Source organism: Poecilia latipinna, unplaced genomic scaffold (genome assembly GCF_001443285.1).
Source record: "Poecilia latipinna isolate Pla-1442-1.1 unplaced genomic scaffold, P_latipinna-1.0 Scaffold180, whole genome shotgun sequence".
Classification (NCBI taxonomy): Eukaryota; Metazoa; Chordata; class Actinopteri; order Cyprinodontiformes; family Poeciliidae; genus Poecilia; species Poecilia latipinna.
Genome location: NW_015112796.1, coordinates 315,490 through 340,030, shown reverse-complemented (window position 1 = coordinate 340,030; position 24,541 = coordinate 315,490). Strand labels below are relative to the sequence as shown.

Here is a 24,541-nt window from a genome sequence, read left to right as displayed (position 1 = left end):
CGTAGGCGGGCCCTGACGTCGCTCTGCCTTGGCGGAGAGCGTAGAAGATAGCAGGGGTGGGGTTGTTTGTCTACATCTAACGCAAGGGAGGGGAGGTGAGGGGTGTGGGGGGGGCGTCACAAATGCGCTCGCTTATCCTCCCCAGTCGTATTCCCACCGAACCTTCAATCATTCCTGCCGTTTTACTGTCTGGAACAGCCCACCGTGGAGCGAGCAGCTTTAATTGACCCCTCGATTTGATCATGACATCTTGAAGCGGCTGATCGTTTAATGCCTGCCACATCCATGTCACCTCAGCTCAGAATGGCACAAACAGTTCCTGCAGAAATTGCACAAACTTGCCCTCCCCCCCCACCTTGTTATCAGCCTTGATCGCTCTCTCTCTCTCTGTCTCTCTCTCTCTCTGTCTCTCTCTGTCTCTCTCAGCCTTCTTGCTCCCTGACTTAGTGTGTTAACCCTAACCCCACCTGTGAGGATAGTTGTGGGTTTTTTAACCTTTCTGTCACCTTTTGCTACAGCTCATATGTACGGCTGTATTTAAGTGTTCAAGATTATTGGCCTTTTTTTTTCTTTATCCTTGGCAGGAGTCATTTTGCTATTTCCAGATCTCGGAAAAGTGGATTTAATGAAAAAAGAACACCATATATGTTGTTCTTGTATAATCAGATATGTTAAGACATTAGGTTTATTAAATATCCAGCTAATACTTCCGAAAAATATTCAGCTAAAGGCATACAGCTTCCTTTCGACAGTGATGATGCCCAGGTGAGTATCATATTTTCCACAAGAGCAGTTCTCCTTGAAATATGTCTCTCAAATATTTTGGTAACATAAATGAACGAAGCACTCTAATCTTAGTGAAGCCTAACTGAGCCAAACAAATGTTAAAATTTTCTTTCCAAAACTCTGTAAACTGTAGGACGATATTCAATGATGTAAGTGGAAATTAACAATTTTATTTAAAAATATATATCTAGATTTGTGTCTTTGGTGAAATCATTATCCCTCGGTTACTAGAGGGATTAGCTAGTTAAGATTTTTTTTTCCCACTCTATATTTTTGCTTAAGAAATGTTGTTCACGAGAGAATCCATCTGTGACTGCATTTTCTAGCTGTCGTTGAGCTTAAAAGAATACATTGGCTTATTCTTCGGTGAAAGTTGAGTTGCTTGTGTTTTTTTTAAGTGTTTACATTTAAGACAACTCAGCTGTCAGATTCCTCTCATTGCTGCACTATGCAGTTGCTTTGTTTACGCTGGTGAAGATTAACTTATTTTGGTTTGCCAATTTTTGAGCTTCATCAGTGAAAAGACGGTCCGACCAGTCTCCAGATAAATTAAACTAATATTTTTTTTTGTCCTCAAAGAATATGCAATGAGTGCTAAAACTTCAACCCCAAACGGTCAGGCAGTCAGCCCACGTAAAAAAAGAAGAATAAGGTCGTGACGTCAATGAACCTTTCTCTGTTCTGGCACAGTAGCATGTTGTACATTTTACGCCCTTCTGGACTTGAACTTTTACAGAAAAAAATGTCCCATACTTTCACGTTTAGACCTTTCTTATCTCGCCGTACAAGTGTGATCTTGTCACTTGCACGGCAAGATAAGAAACGGTGTGACAGCCACTTTCAATACAATCTGAGTGTTATGTGTTAATAAAGGGCTTTTGTCTTGGTTTTGCGTGCTCGCAGTGGTTTGTGCCCGTTTTCACTCTTAACCCCAAATACACTGGTGTTAATAATCAGCCTATTTTTAAATGAAACTACTAAACTTTCAAGGCCCATTGCACTTGCAGTTTGCTTGCATTCACAAATCTTACTGTTTGCTTTTTTTTTTTTTTTTTTACTTTTCAGAAGACGAGGCAACATTACATAAATCCATAGTAGTAGCAATGTAGTATCCTGTGCAGAGAAATGCTTCTGCATACGTTTGAGCAGAGCTGAATTAAAAACACATGGACCCGTTTTTTGGAAGCGACGTGAACATGAGTAATAATTTAACGACAAGCTAAACGTTTCCGGCTCCGCTGTAACACTGGAAGGAGAAACGCAAACACAATTCTGCGAACAAGACCCAGAAACACACGAAGGACATGCGTAACGCTCATCACCACACCTGATACCTGGTGAGACACACACCAGTATGACCAGTCATGTGAAACCCAAGCGTAAAAAGCACAAGCGTGATCACACGGCCACACACACCAAGCACACCACTGGTTTCTCTCAACTTGTGTGGGCCTGGAAAAGGGACAGGAGGTGTGTTTTTACTCCTTTTACATTGTCTGTTTTATCTTCCCCTCTACTCTCATCTTTCCTCTGCTTCCTCTTTACTTCCAATAGTTGTCTCCGTCAGCTTCCCCCCCTCCTCCCTTCTTCACTTTCCCACCAGAAGGTCAGGAGCATGAAGACACACGCAGCATTACGCGATACCTTTCTTGTCCTCTGACAGCTTCCACGTTCACCAGCAAGTGGAAGCTTTTTTCTTTTTTTTTTTTTTTTACACCGCATTATTGTTTGTTTGCACCAGAGAAATGTTTCTCAGCCCCCTTTGCTATTATACTGTCATCATGTTACATTTTTGGCATCTGTTTCATGACCTGTAAAGTTTATAGGATCATCATCACCTCAGATTTGCCGTTCGGATCCTTCACACTCTTCCCCTCTTCCAGCACCACCAGCGAAAGGAGGAAACTGCGTTATTCTTCTCTGGAATGTTGCATGGAGCTAAATTTAGAGCTTTAGTTTCCGTTCCTTCTTCATTCTCCTCCTCCTCTTCTTCTCCTGGTCCTCCTTTTTTCCACTCCTCTTAGCTGAAACTGGAGTGGTTAGCATTGTGTGCTAAGATCCACCTGGGAGGGCTGGTCGTAAATTCTCCCGCTGCCCTCGACGTGGTGTGTCGTATTCACCAGGCCGAGTTCACCGACATCTTTTACCTTTTTTAAAATCTAATACAAGACATTTTATACGTTGATAATTGAATAGTTTGTTTTCATGCCCATGTTGTATGTTTTAAGAAAACTCTGTAGGATTAATACAGTATAAAACCATTTTCCACCCAAGTGTCAATATTGTAAATTTGTATTCAATCTTAAAATCAGTTTTTAAATATCTGATTTTTCTTTAACCATCTTATGAGAAGAACTTGATTCTTCACTAAAATAAAAAACAACTCTGCTCTTTAGGAGGCGCTTGTAGCCATCTTGGACTTGGATCTTCCACCAGAGGGTAGAAATATAGGTCAACAAGATTAGGCTTTGATACAGCAGGATTATGAGGAAAATACCAAGTTTGTTAAAGAGACAGAGGTTTTGGGAATACGCTTAAGATAGACTTAAGATGATCTCTGCTGCACCTCTACATAATCTGCAGTATGTGGTGTTTTATTTTCCAGTTTACCTAATTTTTTTTAAACATTCTGTTATTCATCTTATGTTTTTTTAGTATAGATTGAAAACTAAACTTGGTGAAGTATCTATTTCTTGAAGAACGTGCAACACAATTTGACCTTGGAGCACTACACTCTTCTGTTCTCTCTGGCCACTTCAAGATTTAATTCTAGTAAAGATTTTGTAGTTTTGAAACCATAACTTTTCAAAACCTTGGTTAGACCACGATTGATGTAACAAGCCCAGGCCTGGTAACATATCATTGCGTTAGATTGCTAAGTCATCCCTCCATTTATTGTAAGTCTTTGAAATGCTTTTACTCATTCTTGATGATTAGGTGGTTAGCACCAGGTGGCATGTGAATCCTACGAATAAACAGGATTTCACTAAATAGAAAAACTTAAAAGTTGACTTTTTCTTCTTCACTGAAGAGTGTTGGTGCCATTTCATAGCAAGTTTATTGTGCAATTAGCACAATAAACTTTGCTAACTGTAATCAGTAGCGTCTTCTCCCAGTACAATCAATAGATCCTTACCTTAAGCAAGATATATCCAAAATATTTCCAACATGTCTAGCATGTTTCATAAAGACAAAAAAGAAACTGTAACTTTGATAAAATACCCTCAGCTATTAATTCCCTAAAACTTCCCCACGTTGTGGCAGCCTGACTGAACAGTCAAGTTGCTTGTTTTTCTTTTCTTCCTCTAACTTTATTTTGAATCGCCTCAGCGATAATACATATAAATAACCGAGTCTTCTCTTTTTTTCAGGCTAGTCTAGCACTTGTGCACACTTGTTCATGTTAGAGGGGGTTTTGTGTTGTATTAGAGCAGTTTAAATAAGCATTTACTGTTAAAAGAACAGCTTCTGCATTTGCGTCACGCTGTCCACTGTTCAGTGTTGGTGTGTGCAGGTGCTTCAGCGTGTGCTGAAGCTCATCGATACGGCCTTCTCCTGCAACTATTACCTCTGATTCATGCCTCAGCCCTAATGGTCAAATCATTAACATTATTTAGACCACAGGCTGATTGCAGATGGGAGTCCTTGTGTTTACTCATAAAGGCATATTTATGTGCTTATTTTATATATGTGTGTGTGTGCGTGTGCGTGTGTGTGCTTTTTTGTCTCTGTCTGTCCTCCGGCTGCTGCAGGTATTGATCTACATATGGTCAATGAGCAAGGCTAACAACACTACAATAGTCCTCTCTCACCCACTCTTAATCGATCTCGACTACCACGGCGTAAATGGTTCTCCTTGGTGTGTGAGGCGACCTGACGCGTTAGCCTCCTTCGCTGGGATTAGCCAGCATTGCCTCACACTCCCAATGTTGGAGGATTAGCAGCTAGTTGACTGTGGCTTATCGCTGCAGAATTGGGATGTAACTGTAAATATCCACTAACCGTCTAATGTAAATACTCAAAAACTCGATGACGCCGACATGTGCTGCTAGCCGTTTCTCAGTTTAGGAGGCTTGTGTCGTCATTGATTTCTCTGCAGCAAAAACTGAAGGCACAGCGTTTGTCTCCCAAGAGAAACAGACAAACGAAATACGGAACATACGTATCAATACGCCGGGTCAATAGAGCAGGATATCTCATCTGTTTAAAGGAGCATCTGTTTTTGGCTTGGGAGGGAGTGGAGGATGGAAAGTCACAAACAGGGGAGGAATCGGTTGATTTGCGGGGATATCCCCTCTTCCTTCCACATCGTGTTCCTCTCTTCCTCCGTCTCCGGAGGCTCGACAGAAAAAGCAGGCAAACAAAGAGAAGCAAGAAATGTTTCTGGTAGCATTCACTTTCTGTACCGGTTAATAAAACCCGTACTGTACAGTTTAACACTCTTGCGCTCCGTCTGTGACTCAGAGCGCTCTCCCAGCCCCCATTTCATCTCTCTCCCTTTTTTTTCCTCAGACTGTTTAAGGCTTAAATCCCTCCATACTGAGCGACTTAACCCCTCTCTTTCATTTTGCCCCCTTTACTAGTGCTTGTATCTACCAGCACCTATCAGCTGCAGTGTGTATATGTGTGTGTATGTAATCAGTAAAGTGAGGCTTTAAGTGCCACGTTCCCGGCACGTGGCTGCCTCACGGCAATGAGCCTCACAGGATTGCCTGAAACTCCCACACATTCTTCCTCCTGTAAGAAGTTAGACTTTCTCGTCGTCTGGCGATTTGGGTTGCATGGACCTGTCAGCTAACGTATGCAGCCCTTGGGCTTAAATACCCCCACAATTTGGGATCACTGCATTCTCTTTGTATCCTTGGAAGTCATCTTTGTTGTTTGTGTGTGAACTAAAACACAGATGTCTTTTGAAATTGGCATCAATTATTGCAAGTAAACGTTTTTGCTGCAGATATCTGTCTATGTTTTTGTAAGACGGCAGCTCGCAGTGAAGAGCACAACGCACAAGAAACACACATTTTTGACTCTGTGAACCAAAGTCCATACAGCGAAGGAATAAAAGGAGGTTTTGAAAGGGCAAATATTCATGTTCAGAAGGTTGCGTATGAAGAAAGAGGCTCAACATCCAACACACTGACAACCAACACGCCACTATGCTTATGTAGAATTGCATTTCAGTGATGGTATATACATTCACTTTTAATGTTCATTCCTGTTTATTGTTGTGTGTTCTTACTGTTATACAAAAACACAGATAATAGCCTTCAATGCTCCTGTCAGGCATTTTAAGACATTAAGGGAAGTTTCTATGGAGCCACTGGATAATTTGGATGAATGAACCACCACAACCAATAAGAGATATTTATAAAAATAAAAAAAAATCACATACTCAACATCATTTATTAATCATAGCAAAGGAAATGCATTTTCTATTAAGGAAGGAAATGCAATTTCTGCACATCCAGGAGACATAAAAGCGGAAAACAGTCGGGAATCACATCAGTGTGACACAGCGACAAAAGAGTCCAGGAGCCAAGTAGAAATATTTACTCTATCATGAATTGTGACCATAAAACAACAAAGAAAATGAGCACAAAGAGGGAAATGTTAGTGAATGTGTAATATACATATGTATATATATATTCCAGTATTTCCTACAATCTGCTTCTGGTCTGCTGCAAGTGACTCTGATAAATAGTCTACTTGAGAAATTTGATTTAGATTTTAATTTATTTTGCTGGTTTAATTCAACATGCAGGGTTTTTTTAAGGATTTCTGTTTGACTTTAGATTTTTTTTTTTTTTGAACATGTGAAACTGTTGCACAATTATGAAGCTAACTTATTGCTCTTTTGAAACAATATCCTGCGTGAGGATATGAAATGCATAATTTGAACATAACCTGCCCTTTCGAGGGGTTTAATGTTTCAGAGAAGTGGACTGAAAATGACAAACTCGTGGAGCTGATGAGTGTTAGTTCACATTAGCTATCTGCAGCTCATTAAATTAGCCAACAAGTGGCTGGCAAATTAACAATTATGGCGGACTCTCGGTTTTATCTGCAGCACCTATCTCCCAAGGCAAGGACACAGTGGTTAGAAGTATTTTCAGGGATAAATCTGTGACCAGGCTGTATATTTGTCTCATGAGAGAAGAAACCGCAGCAAGCAGTACAGCAGAAACAAAGAAAATAGAGTTATCCAACACGGGGAGCATAAAAAACAAGAGTAAACAGATTTGATGATGTGGACGTTCTGTCTTTTCAAGCAGCATTAGAGTACAGTCTTCTTATTGACTTGGCAGTGTGTGCATAATCTTCAGCAGTAAGAGCCTAAATGAGGCTTTTTAATTGTTGGTTTATGTAAAAGTGGCTCAATGCATGGGTAAACAGACGTCACGAGTTTATCCCCTGGGCTTCAGCTCCTCTCTCTGTTTCTCTTCGTCTCTCATTTGATGGAGTGCTTTCAGATAACTTCAGGCGTTGCCACCTCCTCTTTCTCTTTCTCTCTATCTCTCTCTCTCTCTCCTTCCCTTTTTCTCTCTTTTTTCCTTCTGTCCAGCTCTATCAGTCTCACCCCTCTGCCCACCTCCATTCCTCTGTTTTTTTTTTCCCTTCCCCTTCCTCTCATCCCTTCTTCTGCGGTTCCTCCCACCCGAAGGCCATCAGTGTGGCGAGAACCATTCGGTGAACGTCTGGTGCCACGCAGAGTTGTCAGTAAAGCTTGAGCTAATTAGCAGAATCACAGAATAATTAGTTTTTCTTCTTGTCATTTAATTCCCACCATCCCACATGAACCTCATCCCTTTCTCATGCCATCTTGAGCTCCAGGACGTTTCTGCTCTCCTGTTCCTTTTCATCCTCGCTTTGTCTTGATTTCTCTCCTTACTCGGAGTCTCCAGACTGCGCCTTCGTTTTACCTCTTCTGTCTCTTTCTGCGTCTCCCGGTGCCTGTTTCCCTTCTACATCTGTCTCCTCTCTCCCCGTGGAGTGCTTTCCCGCCCACACCTTTTTCTCTATTGAGGTTTCTCTTGCCACTGTTAACTTAGACACATGGTCGAGCTTGTTTTCTCACTCCGCGTCTTCCTCCCACTCTGCTTCCATCCTCCCCTCCCTTTTCTGTTGTTTTTGCTCACGCTCTCTTTCCCTCTACAGCCCAGTCTTATTTATCTGAAACACCAGTGTTTGTTTACACATCTACCCCCCCCCACACCCCCAGCTTGGCCGGTGATCCATCCCCTTGAAATAATAGTAAAAAAAAAAATGGTTTCCAGTATATATTTGTTTCACCTTCTTCTCCTGTAATTTCTCTTCATCACCTGAGGTTGTCTGTTTGCTCCCTTCCATCATCAGTAGAAACTTTTTCCCTCCATTCCTCCTCATGTTTTGTATCCGCCCACCTTTCTTTTTAGGTTCCAAGAATTACTCCTCTGTGGTACTTTTTGGTTTTCTTTTAGAAATGAGGAAGACTTTCTGGTCAGAACCTAGGAAACTGGAGCTTTAGATCTCATGTTGTAAAAGTCCTTTGGTTGATCTGGTCAAAGCCCTGACTATATGAGTAACAAGCAGCAGTTTTTTTAAAACCATTTTATAAATATTAGATCGGCATAAAGTTGCTTCATTTGACAGTTTTCGAAGCGTCTGCAGTCTGAACGGTCATGTCGCATTTCATCCGACTTCACGTCATTGACGTGAGACGTGCATCATAATTCTGCACCAGAAGAATCCAGATGCAGTAAATCTAGATGGAAATACTGACTGAAAATTATAATTATAAAATTAGGAAAGAAGCCTGTGCCAGCGAAGCGCATCGCGTCATAATCCCACCACTTGTGGCTCTTGGTGAGACTTTTCTAAAAATCTCCACTAAAGGCCACCGCTATTAGTTCTGCTTTCTTTTTATTAGCTTGTTTCATTTTATGATCACATGACAACACTGTCGTCTCCCATTGCTAAATAAATGGATCCGTGGATGACGGCATTCATCATTACTACTGTAAACAGTGCGCTGATGTGTGACGTCAGTGTTGTTCCATGCGTTCGGGTCATAAACCGCTCACACTGAAGTCTGATTGCCGTCATTTCATTCAGTAGTGTGAATGAACGACCAGCCAAAGAAATGTCGTCTAGATCTACCTTCTAGCTGCGGATCTTATTTGTTGTGTGCACCACTGGTGACAAGAACGCTCCCAGTCAGAGGGTGGCAGCAAACGCAAAGCAGATATGAAAATGATGAGTCAGTCATGAGGAGAAGAAGAAGAAAAACAGATGAGCTTATTGTCTGGTGCATGTCCCCAACATTGGTGTTATTCAGGCCACTCTGTTATCTTTAATTAGACGTGAGCGCCCAAATTATTCACATGCTGGTTTAGATTTGTCCCAAATAAAGTCCAAATTGCATCATTCCATGTTGGTGCTGGACTGTTTCGGATAAGTCCAGATTCACCGACGTTCTTCGTTTTAAATGTCAAGTAATAATAATTAAAAGGGACGATACGTCTTAAAGTTTCTCCACTGGTTTGCTGTGGTCCACTAGGTGCCAAATGTTTATTTTCAGCCTAATTAGATTTCCTTGGATTTGGGGTCATGTTTCACATCGCCTGGTAATCAAATCGATTAGGGCAGACTTGCTGAGCATATGCTGTTATAAATCACCTAAAAATTGGGCTTTTAAGTGCAGTTTCTTAGCTACCTAGCTTTGTGCAATGTTAGGCATCTTTTTTTATTTATTTATTTTTGGATCACTCTGCCTGTGCGCCATTTGGAAAACCGGTTGGTTTTTACAGAATTAGACAATAAGAGACGCCGAAGTCAGAGCATATACTGTGGCTTTAAATATATCTACCTTGCATCTATGCACTCTTAAGTACCATCGTGATTCCACGCTCTTATTTTCTCTGAGCCTGCTCACTTTTGCACAATGCACTCGCAATATTTCGCTCCTTTTGTTCCATCGACTACAGTACACCTCTGTCCTTGTGTCTCTTCTGTCCATCTGCTCTGCTGAGTTGTGCGATCAGGAGAGGCTCCATACATCACCTCCCCACCTCTCCAGGGACAATGCTGTGGAGGAGGGGAGGGAAAAAAAAAAGAGAGGCTGTGGAGATTGGACGAGCTTTCCCACACATGCACACACTCGCGCACGCACACACACGGCACCACCAGCTGTTAGCAATGACTGCAAATTGTTTTCCCTGCACCTATTTGTAGCACACAACTGATTGCAAGGCTCTTTCTCTCTAAACACACATTCCTCTGCTCATATGTCTGCACAAGCGCGTCCTGGAGTTGTACCCGAGTTTGTTTTGTTGTTGTTCCTTTTTAAGTGCAATCTGGGACAGATCGACACTTGGGTTAATGCGATTTCCATTTTCTGCTTTTTGAGAGCGCGGCGTTATCCGGCGACGAATCGACGAGCTCTCGTTGGGAGCCGAGAGACGAGGAAGGCCAAAGATCGAAAACAGGCAGAGTGTGTGACTGGCGGAGGGAGAAGGTATCGGCGAACGAGCGGAGTGAAAGAGACAAACAGAGCAAAATGGGGAGAATTTAGAGAAAGACACAGTAATGCACCCGATGTGGGAGGGAGGGCTGCAGACGGAGAGATGAGTAGAATGCAATAATTTGATAAAGCAGCTGAGGAATGGAGGTTTTTCTACACTCTGACGCTTTTAGTCCCATTTCTACTTTTTTACGGCAGATTTCATCATATTACCAAAGGCCATTTTGGCTCTATTGTGGATAATAGGGTGCTGTGGAATTATTGGAGATGCTGGCTTAGATAATGGTCATTCTCTCTCCGTCTCCTCTGCACTGGAGGGGGAGGAAAAGGCACAGGAAATACAGCTGCAGGAGGAGGAGAGATTAATGGCCTACAAAGATGAGCAGAGTTGGGGGCGATGAAGATAGCAGAAGGTGCTGCACTTAGAAAGGCAGCTTAATGTGCGAGACAAAAGGAGGTAAAGATGGGCTGTTCTCTTCGCAAAGGAGTGTTCTTTGGGTGTGCTCAGGCTGATCTCTGGATGTTTACTTCTAATGCAATAAGTGCACAAGAAAACCAGATTTATTTTTCATTATTTGCCCTCACAGAAGCAAGTAGCAAGTGTACCAGCAGAGCAGCATATAGTCACTTAAATATGCATCTTCTGCTGAAGTATTTCTACAACATCTATGCCTTTGCATAAAAAAGGCTTATTGTGAGGAGTAGTCGCAGCAATTTTTTTAGGCTCAACTAAGAAGAAAATGCCAGTGGCTATTTCATTAGCTGTTGCACCTCATTTTATGGCTGGATATCTACCAGTTGTAGCTTTTGTGTGAGGAATGAAATTGAGTGAAAAGAATATTTAATGTCCATTTCATGTGTATTGCAACTGATGGGTACTTGAGCAATGTTTAGTTTAATCTCTGAGCATCGAACCACATTCAGCCTTGAGGACTTTGAACAGCCTCATACGTGGCCTCACTTGGTTGAATTCCCATAATCCTTCTGTCTTCATTCGGTGGGAAGCAACTCAAAGTCTTTATGAAATCAGGTTTACAGCAGATTGAGTCAAAAACGTTTTTCGGACGATGCAGAGCAAGCCTCTTGACCACACCGCTCGAGACGAGTTTTGGATCATTTTTTTGTCCTGGTTCTGCGTGAAAATCCCAGATCAGCGGTTTCTGAAACATTGAGGCCAGCTAGCAACACCGCTCCATTCAAAATGACCTAAATCCTGTTTCAGGAACCTCTGTGCGAACTTCAAGTCATCGTCACCACGTTCAGATTTGTAGGTCCACTGTGCTATCAGCCTGGTCACTATCGGGCTTGGTAAAGGTGTTGCATTGGATTGGATCCGTTTTTAGTATTTGTGAAATGTTTGAATGTTTGTTAGTGACGGGAAAGAATCTAAAGAGATTTTGGTTTCCTCCAACTTAGCTTAATTGAATTTAAATGAGTGTTTCATACTATAGTGACCTCTAACCACTATGCAGCATTGCACACAGTGGAGTACTTGAAGGGTCTCTCACTGGAATATGGGAGAACGGGAGGAATGACTTGGGTCGCTATAGGAATGCTGAAATAAGATGGAGAGAAGACGAGGAGGATGGAAACGGAAGATTGTCAAAGGATGTGAACTCGGCTGGGATGAAGAGCAGGAAAGGAACACAGAGATGGAGAGAATGAGGGGCGGAGGGAAAGAAAAGAAGGGTGAGAGAGGGGTCTATTACCCTGAGACTAGAGCAAAGTGAGAGAAAAGATAGAGAGACGGAAAAAGAGTAATAGCCTTACAGCTGCACCTAATGGCTTCTCTGGAGAGGAGAAGAGAGAGATGGAGGGAAGGAGCGCAGAGGAGGAGAAGACGTAATGAGGAGGCTATGACAGGCTCAGATGGATTCAGACATGGAGGAAAAGACAAAGAAAGGTGAAGGTTATACAGCTGTGTGGTAAAGATGGAGTCAAATAAATAAATGGGGAGAAAGAAAAGCGAGAGTGAAATATGGTTGATTCTGAGGCAGGGGGAGGATGTCGACGCTAAAAAAGCAACCTGGAGAATAAAGATTGATGAGCTCAGATGAAGAAAAGCAAACGTGAAACGATGCAGGAAAAACAAATGAAAGCTGCAGAATCGGAAGAGGAGCGAGGAGGAGAGTGAACAAAGGAGGCGGGAACATGGGGAAGATGGATGGAGCTGAAGGGTAGATGGAGAAGGAGGGAGTAAGAGGTGGAAGAGAGAGAGAGAGAGAGAGAGAGAGAACAGTGGCAAAGCAATCAGGTGAGGAGGAGATTGAGAGGAGAGCACGGGGAGGGTGGCACGATGGAAGAGGAGGAAATTGAAGAGGAGGTTTTCTGGGTGGATAAAAGGGCAGTTTTCTATGTGTGGGGGAGAGAGAGAGGGATGGGGAGGGCGGATGGATGCGTGGAGCGTATCTTCACCTCCGTTAACAGCCGTGTAATAGCGCTGATCGCAGCTGTGAATAATTCAAAACGGCTAGTTGGTGAATTCTCATTCAGAGGAGAGCAAATAATCACCACGGCGATAGGATAACCTTACAAACACAAACACAGGTGGTGTGTCGAGCGTCCGTATAGGGCTGGGCTCTCTCACCGCTCTCAGACCCGTCGTCAGTGAAAGATAATGAGTAATAAGGAGCGGCAGACAAGAGAGGTTCCACAACAATTAGATTAAGCAGAAACACCTTGCCTCATCAGACAAGCGCACAAATCTCCCGGTTTAGAGCGCACAATTACATCACTTAGTCATTTACAACTCATCGCTTCCACGGCTCCTGCCTGCTGTGCCTTTAAGGTTTCCATGACGACCGTTTCCAGGGTGATTTAGTGTAGCACCTGGTCCCTCTCAGGGTGGTAAGCTCGTCTGCTCGCCACCAGTGATCTCATCCCTTTCCAGCCTCTCATATCCGTGTCGGGTCCGAGGTCTCCAGTCAACTCAGTGTTCGGCCGGCCGGCATGGAGGTTTAGAAAGCTGCTGGAATTTGATGGATGACGGTGAAAATTAGTGGTGCAACAGAACATTAACGGCATTAATAGCCAACGAGCAGGAAGCTAATTTATGCATCAAGTTGCTTGTGGTTTCGCCTCCGTCATGCTATTCGGTTAATTCTGTTTCTAAATAATTGTAGCCATGATGCCACTCTTTTTTTTTTTTTTTGAACACCGTGGGGAAAAAAAATCTATAGTTTTGCTTTTTATTGTTGATATGTTTGTGCGTTTTATCATCATTCAAAGCAAAAAGGGATTGTATTTGTGTGGGAAATTAACATAGAACTAGTTTCTTGTTGAGGATGAACTGGCAGAAAAGTCTCTGAGATTCTTTCCTTCTCCAATCATTCAACCTTTTTGGCTCCCAGGCTTGTTAGTTAAGACAGCCACCTTCTAAAAACAATACTATTTATCTACCATTTTAACTGAAGAAACTGACATTTGTCAGATCTGTCTGTTGCACCAAGTGTTGCATGTTAAACACTCAGTTCTAAGACTTTCAGCTGATATAACATGCAGCTGAAGTTATGTATGATCTTCTGCATAACTTCAACATCTTTCTCTGTGGAATTTTTTTTTTATAACTTTAACTCACCCTTATAAACTAGTTACATTTTAATATGTTTGTAAAAATAGGCATTTATTTTAGATATCCAGTATCTGTCCTTTTTAATATCATTAAGAAAGCAGTTCACATTAACAGAGAAAAAGTCCTTTTTAAGATTGAAAGAATTGTTGCTCCCTACAGCATCTTCCTCTCTTCTTATTCAGCCTCAAACCTTGACGCATTTACTGCACATCAAAAGGGCTGATGAAAGTTTTTTTTTATTTTTATTATTCGTCTACAACAACATTTTACCTGAATTCCCCACCTGGCAACACGGTGGTAAGTCACCATGTTATGTTAGTCAACATTTGTACAAGGGCTTTGCAAAAATAAACATAATTGTGGCAGTGTCACGCCACTTCAAAAGAGGCTGGTCAGAGTTGATGGATGGAAATGGAGAAAAATCCTGGATGAAAACCTGTTGGAGGTCGCATACGAGTTGAGACTCAGGAAGATGCTCACCCTCCACAAACACGTAGAGGCAAGCCAAAAGGTTTGAAGCTGTAATTGCAGCTAAATTTATTTGTGCAAAGTATTTACCACGAAGGGCATGGATGCCTATGCACACCACACTTTTCAGAACTTTAAAATAATGTCAGTAACTGAAACCAAACTACTTAAAAAGTCAGTGGATGTACTTAAAGGCTATGGTTAGCTAATCACTGTTCACTGCTAGAGTAATTTAGTGCCATCAAGTGTTAAACAAGGTTAAACTAAATCTAGCTAACTGTTTGTTTGAACAACCATCTCTCACTCATGGTGCATAAATAAGAGGAATGCGGTCAAACGAAATTTACACATTCCTCCCCTGCTAATGAGCAAGAAAACAAAGCAGCTGCAATGACTCAAAGCAGGTGTGGAGACGACGCGGTTGAACAAAGGGTGAGATGAACCAACTTCATTCGCAAATAATGGTCTGACTTTACACTGGAGACGGATTACATGCGATATTGGACAAAGCAGATGTCACATTTGTAGAAACGGATATGCTTGTCTGAAGCGGGTGTGTAACGAGAGTGCACGTCGCCGACTGTAAAAGTAAACGCCAACCGGTAGATTTGTTGTCGCCGAAATCGGGAGTTTAGCGAATTTCACGCTGCACGACTGCAAACGAGCGTGGAGTGACATTCCCTGCTGTATGCCGTCTGTGGGTGGCTTCCTGTCTCTGCAGAGAAATCACTTTGTTAAGCACAGCGCCTCCAAACAGAGCTCCTGCTGCAGGGATTCATTTACTTAAACTGATCCCCTCCTGCATGCCTACATGGATTTCACAGTGTCCCTGCATGGCATCACCTCGCTTCAGTTATGGTTTGAGGATGATCCCGAGAACCCCGTTAGGCTACCTCTTTATTGGCGTTTTTTTTTTTTTTTTTTTTTACTTTCCTTCAGTCTCTGATGGGGGAAATTCATGGTTAATTTTAACTTTGACGTTAGCCCGAAATAACGTGCGTGTGCGCCAGTGTGCAGATTCAGAAGATTCAGAAATAGGCCAGTTAGGGTTTAGAGGAGAGAGATGTTAGAGATTAAACAGACCTCTGTGGGGAGCAAGGCTCTTCTTCAACAGTTTAAATATAACTCCCCTCTGGGGGAAACTGTGCAAGTTTGTGTGCCGGTGTGTTTTCAGGGGCGGGTTTGGATGTGCCGTTCCAATCGACAAGGCGTAAAAAAAATAAAAACTTTTACCCATTGTCCATGTTTTGTGGGCGTAGGTTGTTTATCCTGTGATTTTTATGACAAAAGAGAAGTTTGTGGTGTGCTAGGATGAGTAAATTCTAGGATGTCGAGGCTACTTTTGGAAGAAGTCCTGAAAAATGACGGTAGATGATAACATCCGTATGTCAGAGTGATGTCTTCTTTACTTGTGGCGCTCTGGGAATAGTCAGTATGGTGAGGTCTGGCTCCACCATCTGCTCAGGGTTAGCGTGTTTGTGTGTTTTCATATGTGACTTTGTAAATCAGTCAAGCAGGTGGTGCACAGCATGCATGTAATAATGCTTTAACCGTGAGCTCCAGTACCCAACATCCCACACAGGCAAAATATGACCTGAGAATCAGAGGTTTTAACATTGAAAAATCAGCGGCTTAACCAAGGAGAAGTCTGTGGAAACCACGTCAAGTTGAGTCTTCATCTAAATCAAAACAGCATTTTAAACGTCTTTTTTAAACTAAGTTCCTAGCAATGTTTTCTTCGCCTTGGTGGGAAGGTTGTTTTTGTAGAACCAGACAAAGAGAGTCCTGGTGGCTTCCTTTCTTTACCATTTCATTCTTTAGCAGTTTTCTTTTCATACCCAAAAAACCTGAGGTCAAAAAGAAGCAGTCTACCATGGGACATATTCTTGTTTTGTCTTATAACCAATAAGGTTTAGTCTTTGCTTGGGCAGCCATGGTCTTTCTATACTCTGTGGTAGGAAGAGACCATGGCAGGAATTCCTTTACCTTTATTCCTCAACACCTAAACCGACAGGCATGCCCCCAAATTATCCAGATTTAGGTCTAAAATGATCTTTTAATATTTTCCAATATGTTTCTGCTGGCTAATATTGGCTAGATTTTTTTTTTTTATCTGATCATCCTAATATGTGAAAACTTGATTTGTGTTGCCTCAAATGTCAATTTTTTTGTCATTTATCTGTTAGAACTGTCTAAATAATTTTCATTATTTTTTTCAATAAAATATAAAGAAAAACTATTTTTATCTTTTTTTTCATTGACATTATTTTTTTGCAGAGTTGGAAATATTTCTTAAATAAAACATCTTCAGCTGCGTAAACGTGAAAGATTTTTTTTTTTTTTCCAAAGCATAAGCTCATTTCTTCACAGCGGGGTTAATAAGTCTAAAATCCCCCTACCACCAGTTTGATAGCTGCATGTTTTCTGAATGAGGTCAAGATAAAGAGCTTAAAACAATAGGAGGTCATTTCCTTTCTCTTTCTCCACCGAATCCATTAACTGTCATTGTGATCATTTTCATAAGTTTTTAATAAGATGTTTCTTTGAAGAAACGCCACACTGGATTTTGTGGTCCTCTCTCCATCAGTCAGTGGTTGTGAAGGGAAACCAGTCCACAGGCCGTGAGCCGGGTTACCACATGTCTGCACCTCCCCAGAAGGCTCAGGGTGTGTGAAGTGTGGTCCTGTAGGACGTTGAGGCGTTGATGAGCGCTGGCTGCGAAGCGTGCCCTTCATCAACCAGAGACGACACAGACTCGTTCCATGCAGCCGCAGCACAAACCATCCCCAGCTGCGTCGCTGCTGCCGATCCGAACGTAGACGCGAGACGTCGCGCATACAGATGTGCTTTTCCGTTCGCCGTCTCGGTGTTCTTGCAGCTGTGTTGTCTGTAAGAGTTCTCCTCACCTATCCGAACCTCTTCCCCTCGCTCCTCTTTACACCGCCCTCCTCCCCCCTCTTCTCGATCACACAAGTGGGTGACAGATGTGAGCGACTGTGTGGAGCACACAGACACCCAATGCTCTGTTGCCAGCCACCGCTGCTCCTCCAGGCTGCGAGTATATGTGTTTTCTCAATGTGCAAGCTGTAAGGCTTCATGCAGTGCTGTTTTAATCTGTGTTTGTTTTTTTGATTTCTACTGTGGGCGCCCTGATTTAGGTGTCTGCATGTGTTATTTCATAGTAGCAAACGCAACCTTTAATCTCTCTCCTGTGGGATTCATTTCAGGATGCAGATGCACCTTTAAATACACACACACACACACACACACACACACAGCAAAGGCAGTGGCCATGTTTCTGCTACATGAGACCATGACAGTCTCACTAACACACACGGGCAAGCACACACACACGCACACTTCCGCTCACTTCGAGTGTAATGCAATCACCTGGGCTCTCCTTGCTTCCTAACTCAATAAAGCTGACAGGCTGCAATACACACATACACACAAATATCCTCCGGAGTGACCGGTAATACATTCAGCATCTCTTTCATTTCATCCTTCTTTCTTATGCTGAGCAGCAGCTAAGAGAAGTAGCTCCTGCCGTGGATTGCTTTGAAAGTGTGTGGTCTGCGTGGAGCCGGTGGTGTGCTTTTGGGGTAGGACTGAAGAGGTGGAGAAAGATGGAGCCGGTTCGAATCAAAACACACTCTTTAGAAACGTTTTGTTTTAGCATGAGAGGAGTTGTTCAGGATTTCTAAATTAAGGTTGTGTAAAAGGGTTATATGCAGTCAATATCTTCCTTTTAGTAGATAACTCTCATTGCATCTAGGCCTGTCACAATAATCAATAAATCAATTGATAAATTAAAACAAACTCAATAATTTCCACTGGTATGGTTTATCGTTCATCTCTTCTTTTTCTCTCTTTCTAAAAACTGGATGATAAAAGTCTTCAGTGTGAAGACTTTGGTCTCGGTTGGCCCTTTTTTTGAAGGACAATTTCGTCTACAAAGACTTCAAAATTAATTTTAATTGCTTTATTTATTTATTTATTTATTTTGGATATTTAAAATGTTTTCCAGTTCCAGTGTTAAAGGTTCATTAGAACTGAAACTTTACTGATCTTTGTGAATGTGTTCTTGCATTATTATTTTGCCATTACCATTGTATTACTTAAAAATTGGTCTCAAAACAACATTATTGTTTATCACATTAACTGCTGGAACAATTTATCGACCAGCAAAATTTGTTATCGTGACGGGCCTAATTTCATCTTCATTTAGTTTAAATCAATGTCATTGGTACTGAGGCTGAAGCTGACGGCTAATATCAAATTCTATATTTATATACTGCGGGGAATGATCTAGGTACTACAAGTACCTAGTGACAGTTTTATTCAAAAGGTTAAAATAGCTGGAGGCTCTAAGTATTTCTATGATATGGCCACAAGAAGTTAAACTAATTTTCTATACGTCTATTTGTTTACGTCTTACATTAGCAATTAGTAAGGCTAGCACAGCTAGCATAACTGAAACAGGTCTATGTATTCCTGAAAGAAAACCATAAGATAAAGTAAAACATTTCCCACTCCAGCATTTTCCGTAGCAGACTTTTCTTTATGCTGTTCAGCCATCCTGTTATCTGTTCAAGGTCTACTCTCTCTCTCGCTCTCTTGCAGTCAGAATAAACCGCAGACATGTCTCAACGTGTCATAAGAAATTGTGTTGTTACTGAAGTACGCATTACTGAAAAGATTACTTTCTGAGGCTGGTCAAGCTGAAAATTGCCTGATTTTCAGCGATTCTCTAATGAGGCGGTCTTCACTTAAACTGCTATTAGACTTTAAGTCTCTGCGTCACTTTGATGGGTTTCCGATTATCAGATCGGAAACCCATCAAATGTTTCATTCTTGATGCACAGGAAGTTCACTAGTCTGCGCTAGACAGAAGTGTCTCCTGTGATTCAGATGTGACAGTGAAGTTGTGTACACTATTGTGATGTTGTGATGTTTTTGGGTATGGAGTGTATTAAGAGTGTAGAAGTCAGATTTTTGGACTTGGCCCTTCTCAGATTAGCCGTTAGCTTCAGCAAGTGGGACCAGCTAATCTGTATTTATAGTAAATGAATACACACAGAGAGAAAGAGAGCTGCTGAAGTGATTGTCTGATGAACTCAGTTAGGAAAGATTACTAAGGACTCTGACTTGAGTGTAACTCTGTGTTTTTTGTATGCACACTGTGTGAGATTCATTGGGGTCTGCCCAGCGCTTCGAAGGGTGACGAGGCACGGTGGCCATAACCGGTCCTCCAAGCGCCATCTGCTCATCGCCGCAGCTACTGTTGCCAGGGTACCTGCTCTCCTCCCGTCCATGGCTCATCACCTCCAAGCTCAGACTTGATTTTTTTTTTTCCTCCCTAAACGAGATCAACACTCAAAGTCTCCCGCTTAGTTCCTCATCCTGCTCTCCTGCCTCCTTTCTCAGCTCACACATGGTGATTTATTTTCTCTTTTCTTTTCCCATCAGGAAGATGCATTACTTCCACCAAAAGCTTTTATTCCGTATGTCCATCTTTCCTGTTTAATCCTTATTTGTGCGGACATGATGTGGGCTCCCTCTGTTTAGAAGGGGGAGATCTGAAGAGAGAAAGGAGAAAGAGAGTTTGGAGGAGGCGATGTTTAGAGAAAAGGGAAGAAAAGAGGAAGAGTGAGATGGGGAGAGAGGGACAGATCGTAGATCAGAACCGTCATGATTGAGCCATCTGCTGAGAGGAGGCCACTGAGACTCTCACACATGCATGCACATGCGCACACACACACACATTCCTGAGATTAAAGATCTCCACTGCCACCTGTTGGTAGCTTCCCAACACCGCATGCTCTGCAGGCAATCATCTGACTGCTCTGCCTCCATCAAGGCACAAACAAGCGGAGATGAGACACGTATCTGTGAACATCGATCAGTCTGGTCTGCTTGTCTGTTAAGCCGGTCTTGAGCGGCTGACTCTGTTTGCTCTGCAGGGTGTTTTGGTGCTCTAATATACAAGCTTTATCTTCACCTTCCTCCTCTCTAAGAAGAGCAGAGTCTCAATACGGATTATGAGGCTTTGACTCTTTCAGAACATGTCGAGGACGGTTGTACTTTACAGAATTTAACTGAGACTATGATTCGGCAGCGTAATCCCGTTTTTGCCGTTTCCTGCTCGCCTGCAGGTAAATGTGATTTGCCGTACAAAGTCTGATGGCCTGTGTTTGTTTTGTTTTACATCAGCAAAGTGCAAACGCTTTGCATTGGCCCTGAAACGTTCCTTCTGTTTCCATCTTTTCAATTGCTGGCAAGCCTAAACGCTGTCCACTCTTGCTCTGCTGTCTAACCTTTAATAGACCCATAAACGCTGCACTCCCATTGGCCAGAGCAGGCCATTTCATCCTATTACAGATTAGCATACAGCCGAGTGGAGAGGGAAGTGCTCTTTATATGATAATGAAGAGCTAATGTATGCAGAGAGGACAAACCAGCGCCCCACTGGGAGGACTCAGGGTGGCCCATGTCTGTCTTTAGTTTTGACTGTCTCTCTCTTTGTGAGCTGAAAACCACCAAACACAGACGGAGTAAAGCTGCCACTGTACGGGGATGTGGTTCTGTGAGTGCACTGAATATTTTTCTCATCTCCACCTGATTCCCGTTGTGTCATGACAAAGAGCAGCCAGTGACTCAGAGCAGGATGTTTTTATCGCCTGAAATTACTTCATTAGGCGATGAGATGCTAATGAGACTGTTTTTATTGGGTTTTACCCACAATGCGTAAACAAGGACATAAATAAGACTTGGAAATTTTAATTTCTTTAGAGCGAGAGAGGATTACAGTTCCCCACTTCCCTGCCTTGGCAGAGAGGGAACAGAGGCTGCTGAGAAACCGATCCCGGCATCCCATCAACAGTTTGTACCAGTTTGTGCCAGTACATTACAGTTCGTCACTCTTCACATCTAAAACCCATAAACACAGTACCCATGTCAGAATCCTTTGCATAACGGTTTAATGTTGCTTGTAGTTTAGCAGATTTATTAATTATGAAGATGAGTGAACATAAAAATGCAAAAATCTTGTTAGTTTATCATTTGCTGAAAAACATAATTGCACCCAATTTCTGTTTTGATTTTATTCAGATGCAAGTTGAAGCTTTTGAAATATGACATGACTCTAAACGAAGCCTTTTTGAAAGCAATATAAACTGTATTTGTCTTCAATTTAGAGCTGCTGCCAAAGTAAAGCCTCATTTGCTCGTTAGTTTTGTTTTTGTTTTTTTGCTGGAAAAATGTGATTCATGCTTCCGTTACGCCACATCCGGATCGCTGCAGCGTACGTCAATCTGGGTCGGTTACAAAGTGTGCAGATTAAACTGGCTTCCCATATTTTGAATTTTATTTTTTTTTCCTTTTTTTTTTTTTTTTTTTTTACCTCTTAAGGTTTTTAAAGGGTCTGATCCAGTCATTCCTAACTGATCTTTTTAACATCTGCTCACCAGTGAGAGCTTTCTGCATCCCTTATATTTTCCAGGAACTGAACTGAAATGTGAAAGTGATCCAAAGTTACTGGACAGTTTTCAGGTCCATTGCGGGTGCACCTCTTACACCAGAAATATTAGTGTCACCACGTAATGTTCATTGGTTTCGCTTGGACTTTGCTCCAAATAGAGCAAAAGACTATGAAAATAGCTTTTATTATTTGTCATTGCTTGATTGCTTTTAAAATGTGCTTTTTGAATAAATTTGTTATTCAAACTGACTAGTGTGATGGTGCAAAGAGTAATCTCACTTATTATGAAACTACTGCTTATTTGACTGTGTTTAGTGATGGTTGTTTATTCTTATTTGTATATTTTTTGTGATCTATAAAGCTCTTTATAATTGCACATGTATTTGATAAACACAAAATAAAAGCTGTGTTTAAGACAGTTATAGTACATTTTAATACCTTTTTTTGCTTAGTTTTACGGCAGTAAAATGTCACCATATTACATGTTACAAAGTTTTAACTGAAGGTGTAGTGAAAAGAGATGGCTTGTTTCAAAGATTAAGCATTTAATTTTAAAACTACTTGCCATGAAACAAATCCAGACTGCTAAAAAGTCAGATATGAGCAAGGAGCTTTAAAAAAAAAAAAAAAAAAAAAACCTAGTTTCGGTTAGTATTAGACTAATTCTCCCTCTTTTTTCCTAAAATAATATTTAATAAGACACCAAATATTTAATTTCTCAACACGTTAGTGTTGATCACATAATTACCTGTTCAACAGTCTTCCTGACCTGTTGCTTTCTTCTTCTTCTTTGATTTTTCAGGAGCAAGGCGTGGTGGGAATGTCCCGGCCACCCGGTGCAATACCCCCTCCTCACCCAGCTGGGGGCGTTGCCTCTGGCGTGGGCCCCAGCCAGGGGTCAGGTCCACCTCCAGTCTACCCCAGCAACCAGCAGGCGGCCATGATGAAGCAGATGATGGTGATAGAAGAGAAGAGGATGCAGATGCAAATGATGGAGCAGCAGAAGATCCAGAGGCAGCATCTTCTGGTCGAACAGGTGACAGAAGGACTTTGCAGTCGACCTCCGGCTTGTGTGTGTGTGCAGCACCTTAACTCTCTCCTGTTCCTCACTGAAGTCAGGTTGCATGTTTAATTACTCGCATCCAGCCCTCTCCTCACCATTTCCTTTTCAACTCTGTAATGTGTGTGTTTGTGTGTGTGTGTTTTTGGCTCGCATGCCTCCTGCTGTGATAATGTAGTGTTTGCTTTTTATTTCTCCTTCTGAGAGAAATCAAGTGGTAAAGAGTTCTGAACTATGATGTTGCCACCCACCATGTGTCTTTTAATTGGATCAGCAAAAAGGAAACACACACAGACCCGCAAACACAGGAGCGCGTACCGAGGACTCGCACCGCCGCCGTCTGACTGGATATTAGGGCTGAAACGTTTTAGTTTTGATTTAACATACAGTGTAGAGCTAATCAGTTGACTATTTTTTGGACTAAGTAATTAATAATTTCTATAGCAAAAGGTGCTTAATAGGATACATTTTTATTTTATTTCTTTTATTACGGAACTTGAACCAGTTGAAGCTAAAACTATGTCACTTCAGGAGTTCATGGTAGAAGATTTTTACCAAGGTTTTTTTTTAATTATCTTAAGTGCAAAATATTCGCTTTTTTATACGGTTTTGATTCAGTTGCTGCCACTTTATATCATATGTTGCTCGGTGTATGTCTATGCCAGCTTTGCATTTATAGACACTGAAATGTTCACCCATTTTTGTTTACAAAATAGCTGAGGCTCAAGCTGGAGAGCAATTTTCCTCTCTTGTCCCATATTTTCAGTTGAATTTAATTCAACTATGACTAGGGCCTTTCTAACACATAAATATGTATTGTTGCTTTGACTGCCTGCTTAAAATCGCTGCCCGACTGGAAGGTGAACCAGCGTCTCCACATCCGTGTTTCTTGATCTTCATGACGCTGTGTGTTCACCAACAAACATCTGCAGCCTTCAACAAACAGTTAGCCTTATGCCTAAATTAAAATACACAAAGATTAACTGTATTAGATGACATCTGAAGACTCTCATTTATACGATGTTTAATTTAGGAGTATCAGATTAAGGAGAGATGAAAACTTATATGGGCCACATCTTTCAGATTGCAAATCAAATTTGCAGAGCTTCATGTGGGTTTAGGACATAAAAATAAAATAAGTGGAACTGTGTTGCAACAAAAATTTCAAGGGGCGTTATTAATGTTGCAAGGCCCTTTTTCTCCGATTCAGCCCTTTTCTTCAGTATCAACTTAACCGCCATCTGCATGCGCCCAGCAGTGCCGACACCTGTTTCTAACAGGTTGAACATCTGTCTGAATGACGATCAACATCTGTTCGTATAGTATCCAAGACCTGTCTGCTCTTTTACTGTACCAAAGCCTGTGTCTTCTGCATCAGGCGCCTGTTTGGCCTCAGATACGAGTCCAGTCCTCATAAGGCCAGCGTTTATCTTTGCTTTACCGAACAACTGATTAACCTCAACTCTACCAAGCATCTGTCTTACATTTACCTCAACAGCATCATTTGCTGCAAGCATCTGCCTAACTTCCACTGCACCTACATCTGTCTTTTTTGCACAACATCTGTTTCAATTATGCTGTACCAAACACCTGGATCAGCATAGCTGAGGGGCTGCAAACAATCTGAGTTTAAACTAATCTNACATCTGTGGCATCTGTAGTTCCANCGGTTGTCAA

General features: G+C 41.8%; 1 protein-coding gene across 2 annotated transcripts in view; it reads left to right on the top strand.

Annotated features, from left to right (window-relative positions):
• maml3 (mastermind-like transcriptional coactivator 3) overlaps window positions 1–24,541 on the top strand; it is a 116,748-nt gene that overhangs the window by 84,212 nt on the left and 7,995 nt on the right. For both annotated transcript variants that reach the window (XM_015030383.1, XM_015030384.1), the window contains exon 4: window positions 22,607–22,840. In XM_015030383.1, coding sequence (XP_014885869.1) covers window positions 22,607–22,840 — 234 coding nt within the window. The remainder of the gene's footprint in view (window positions 1–22,606; window positions 22,841–24,541) is intronic.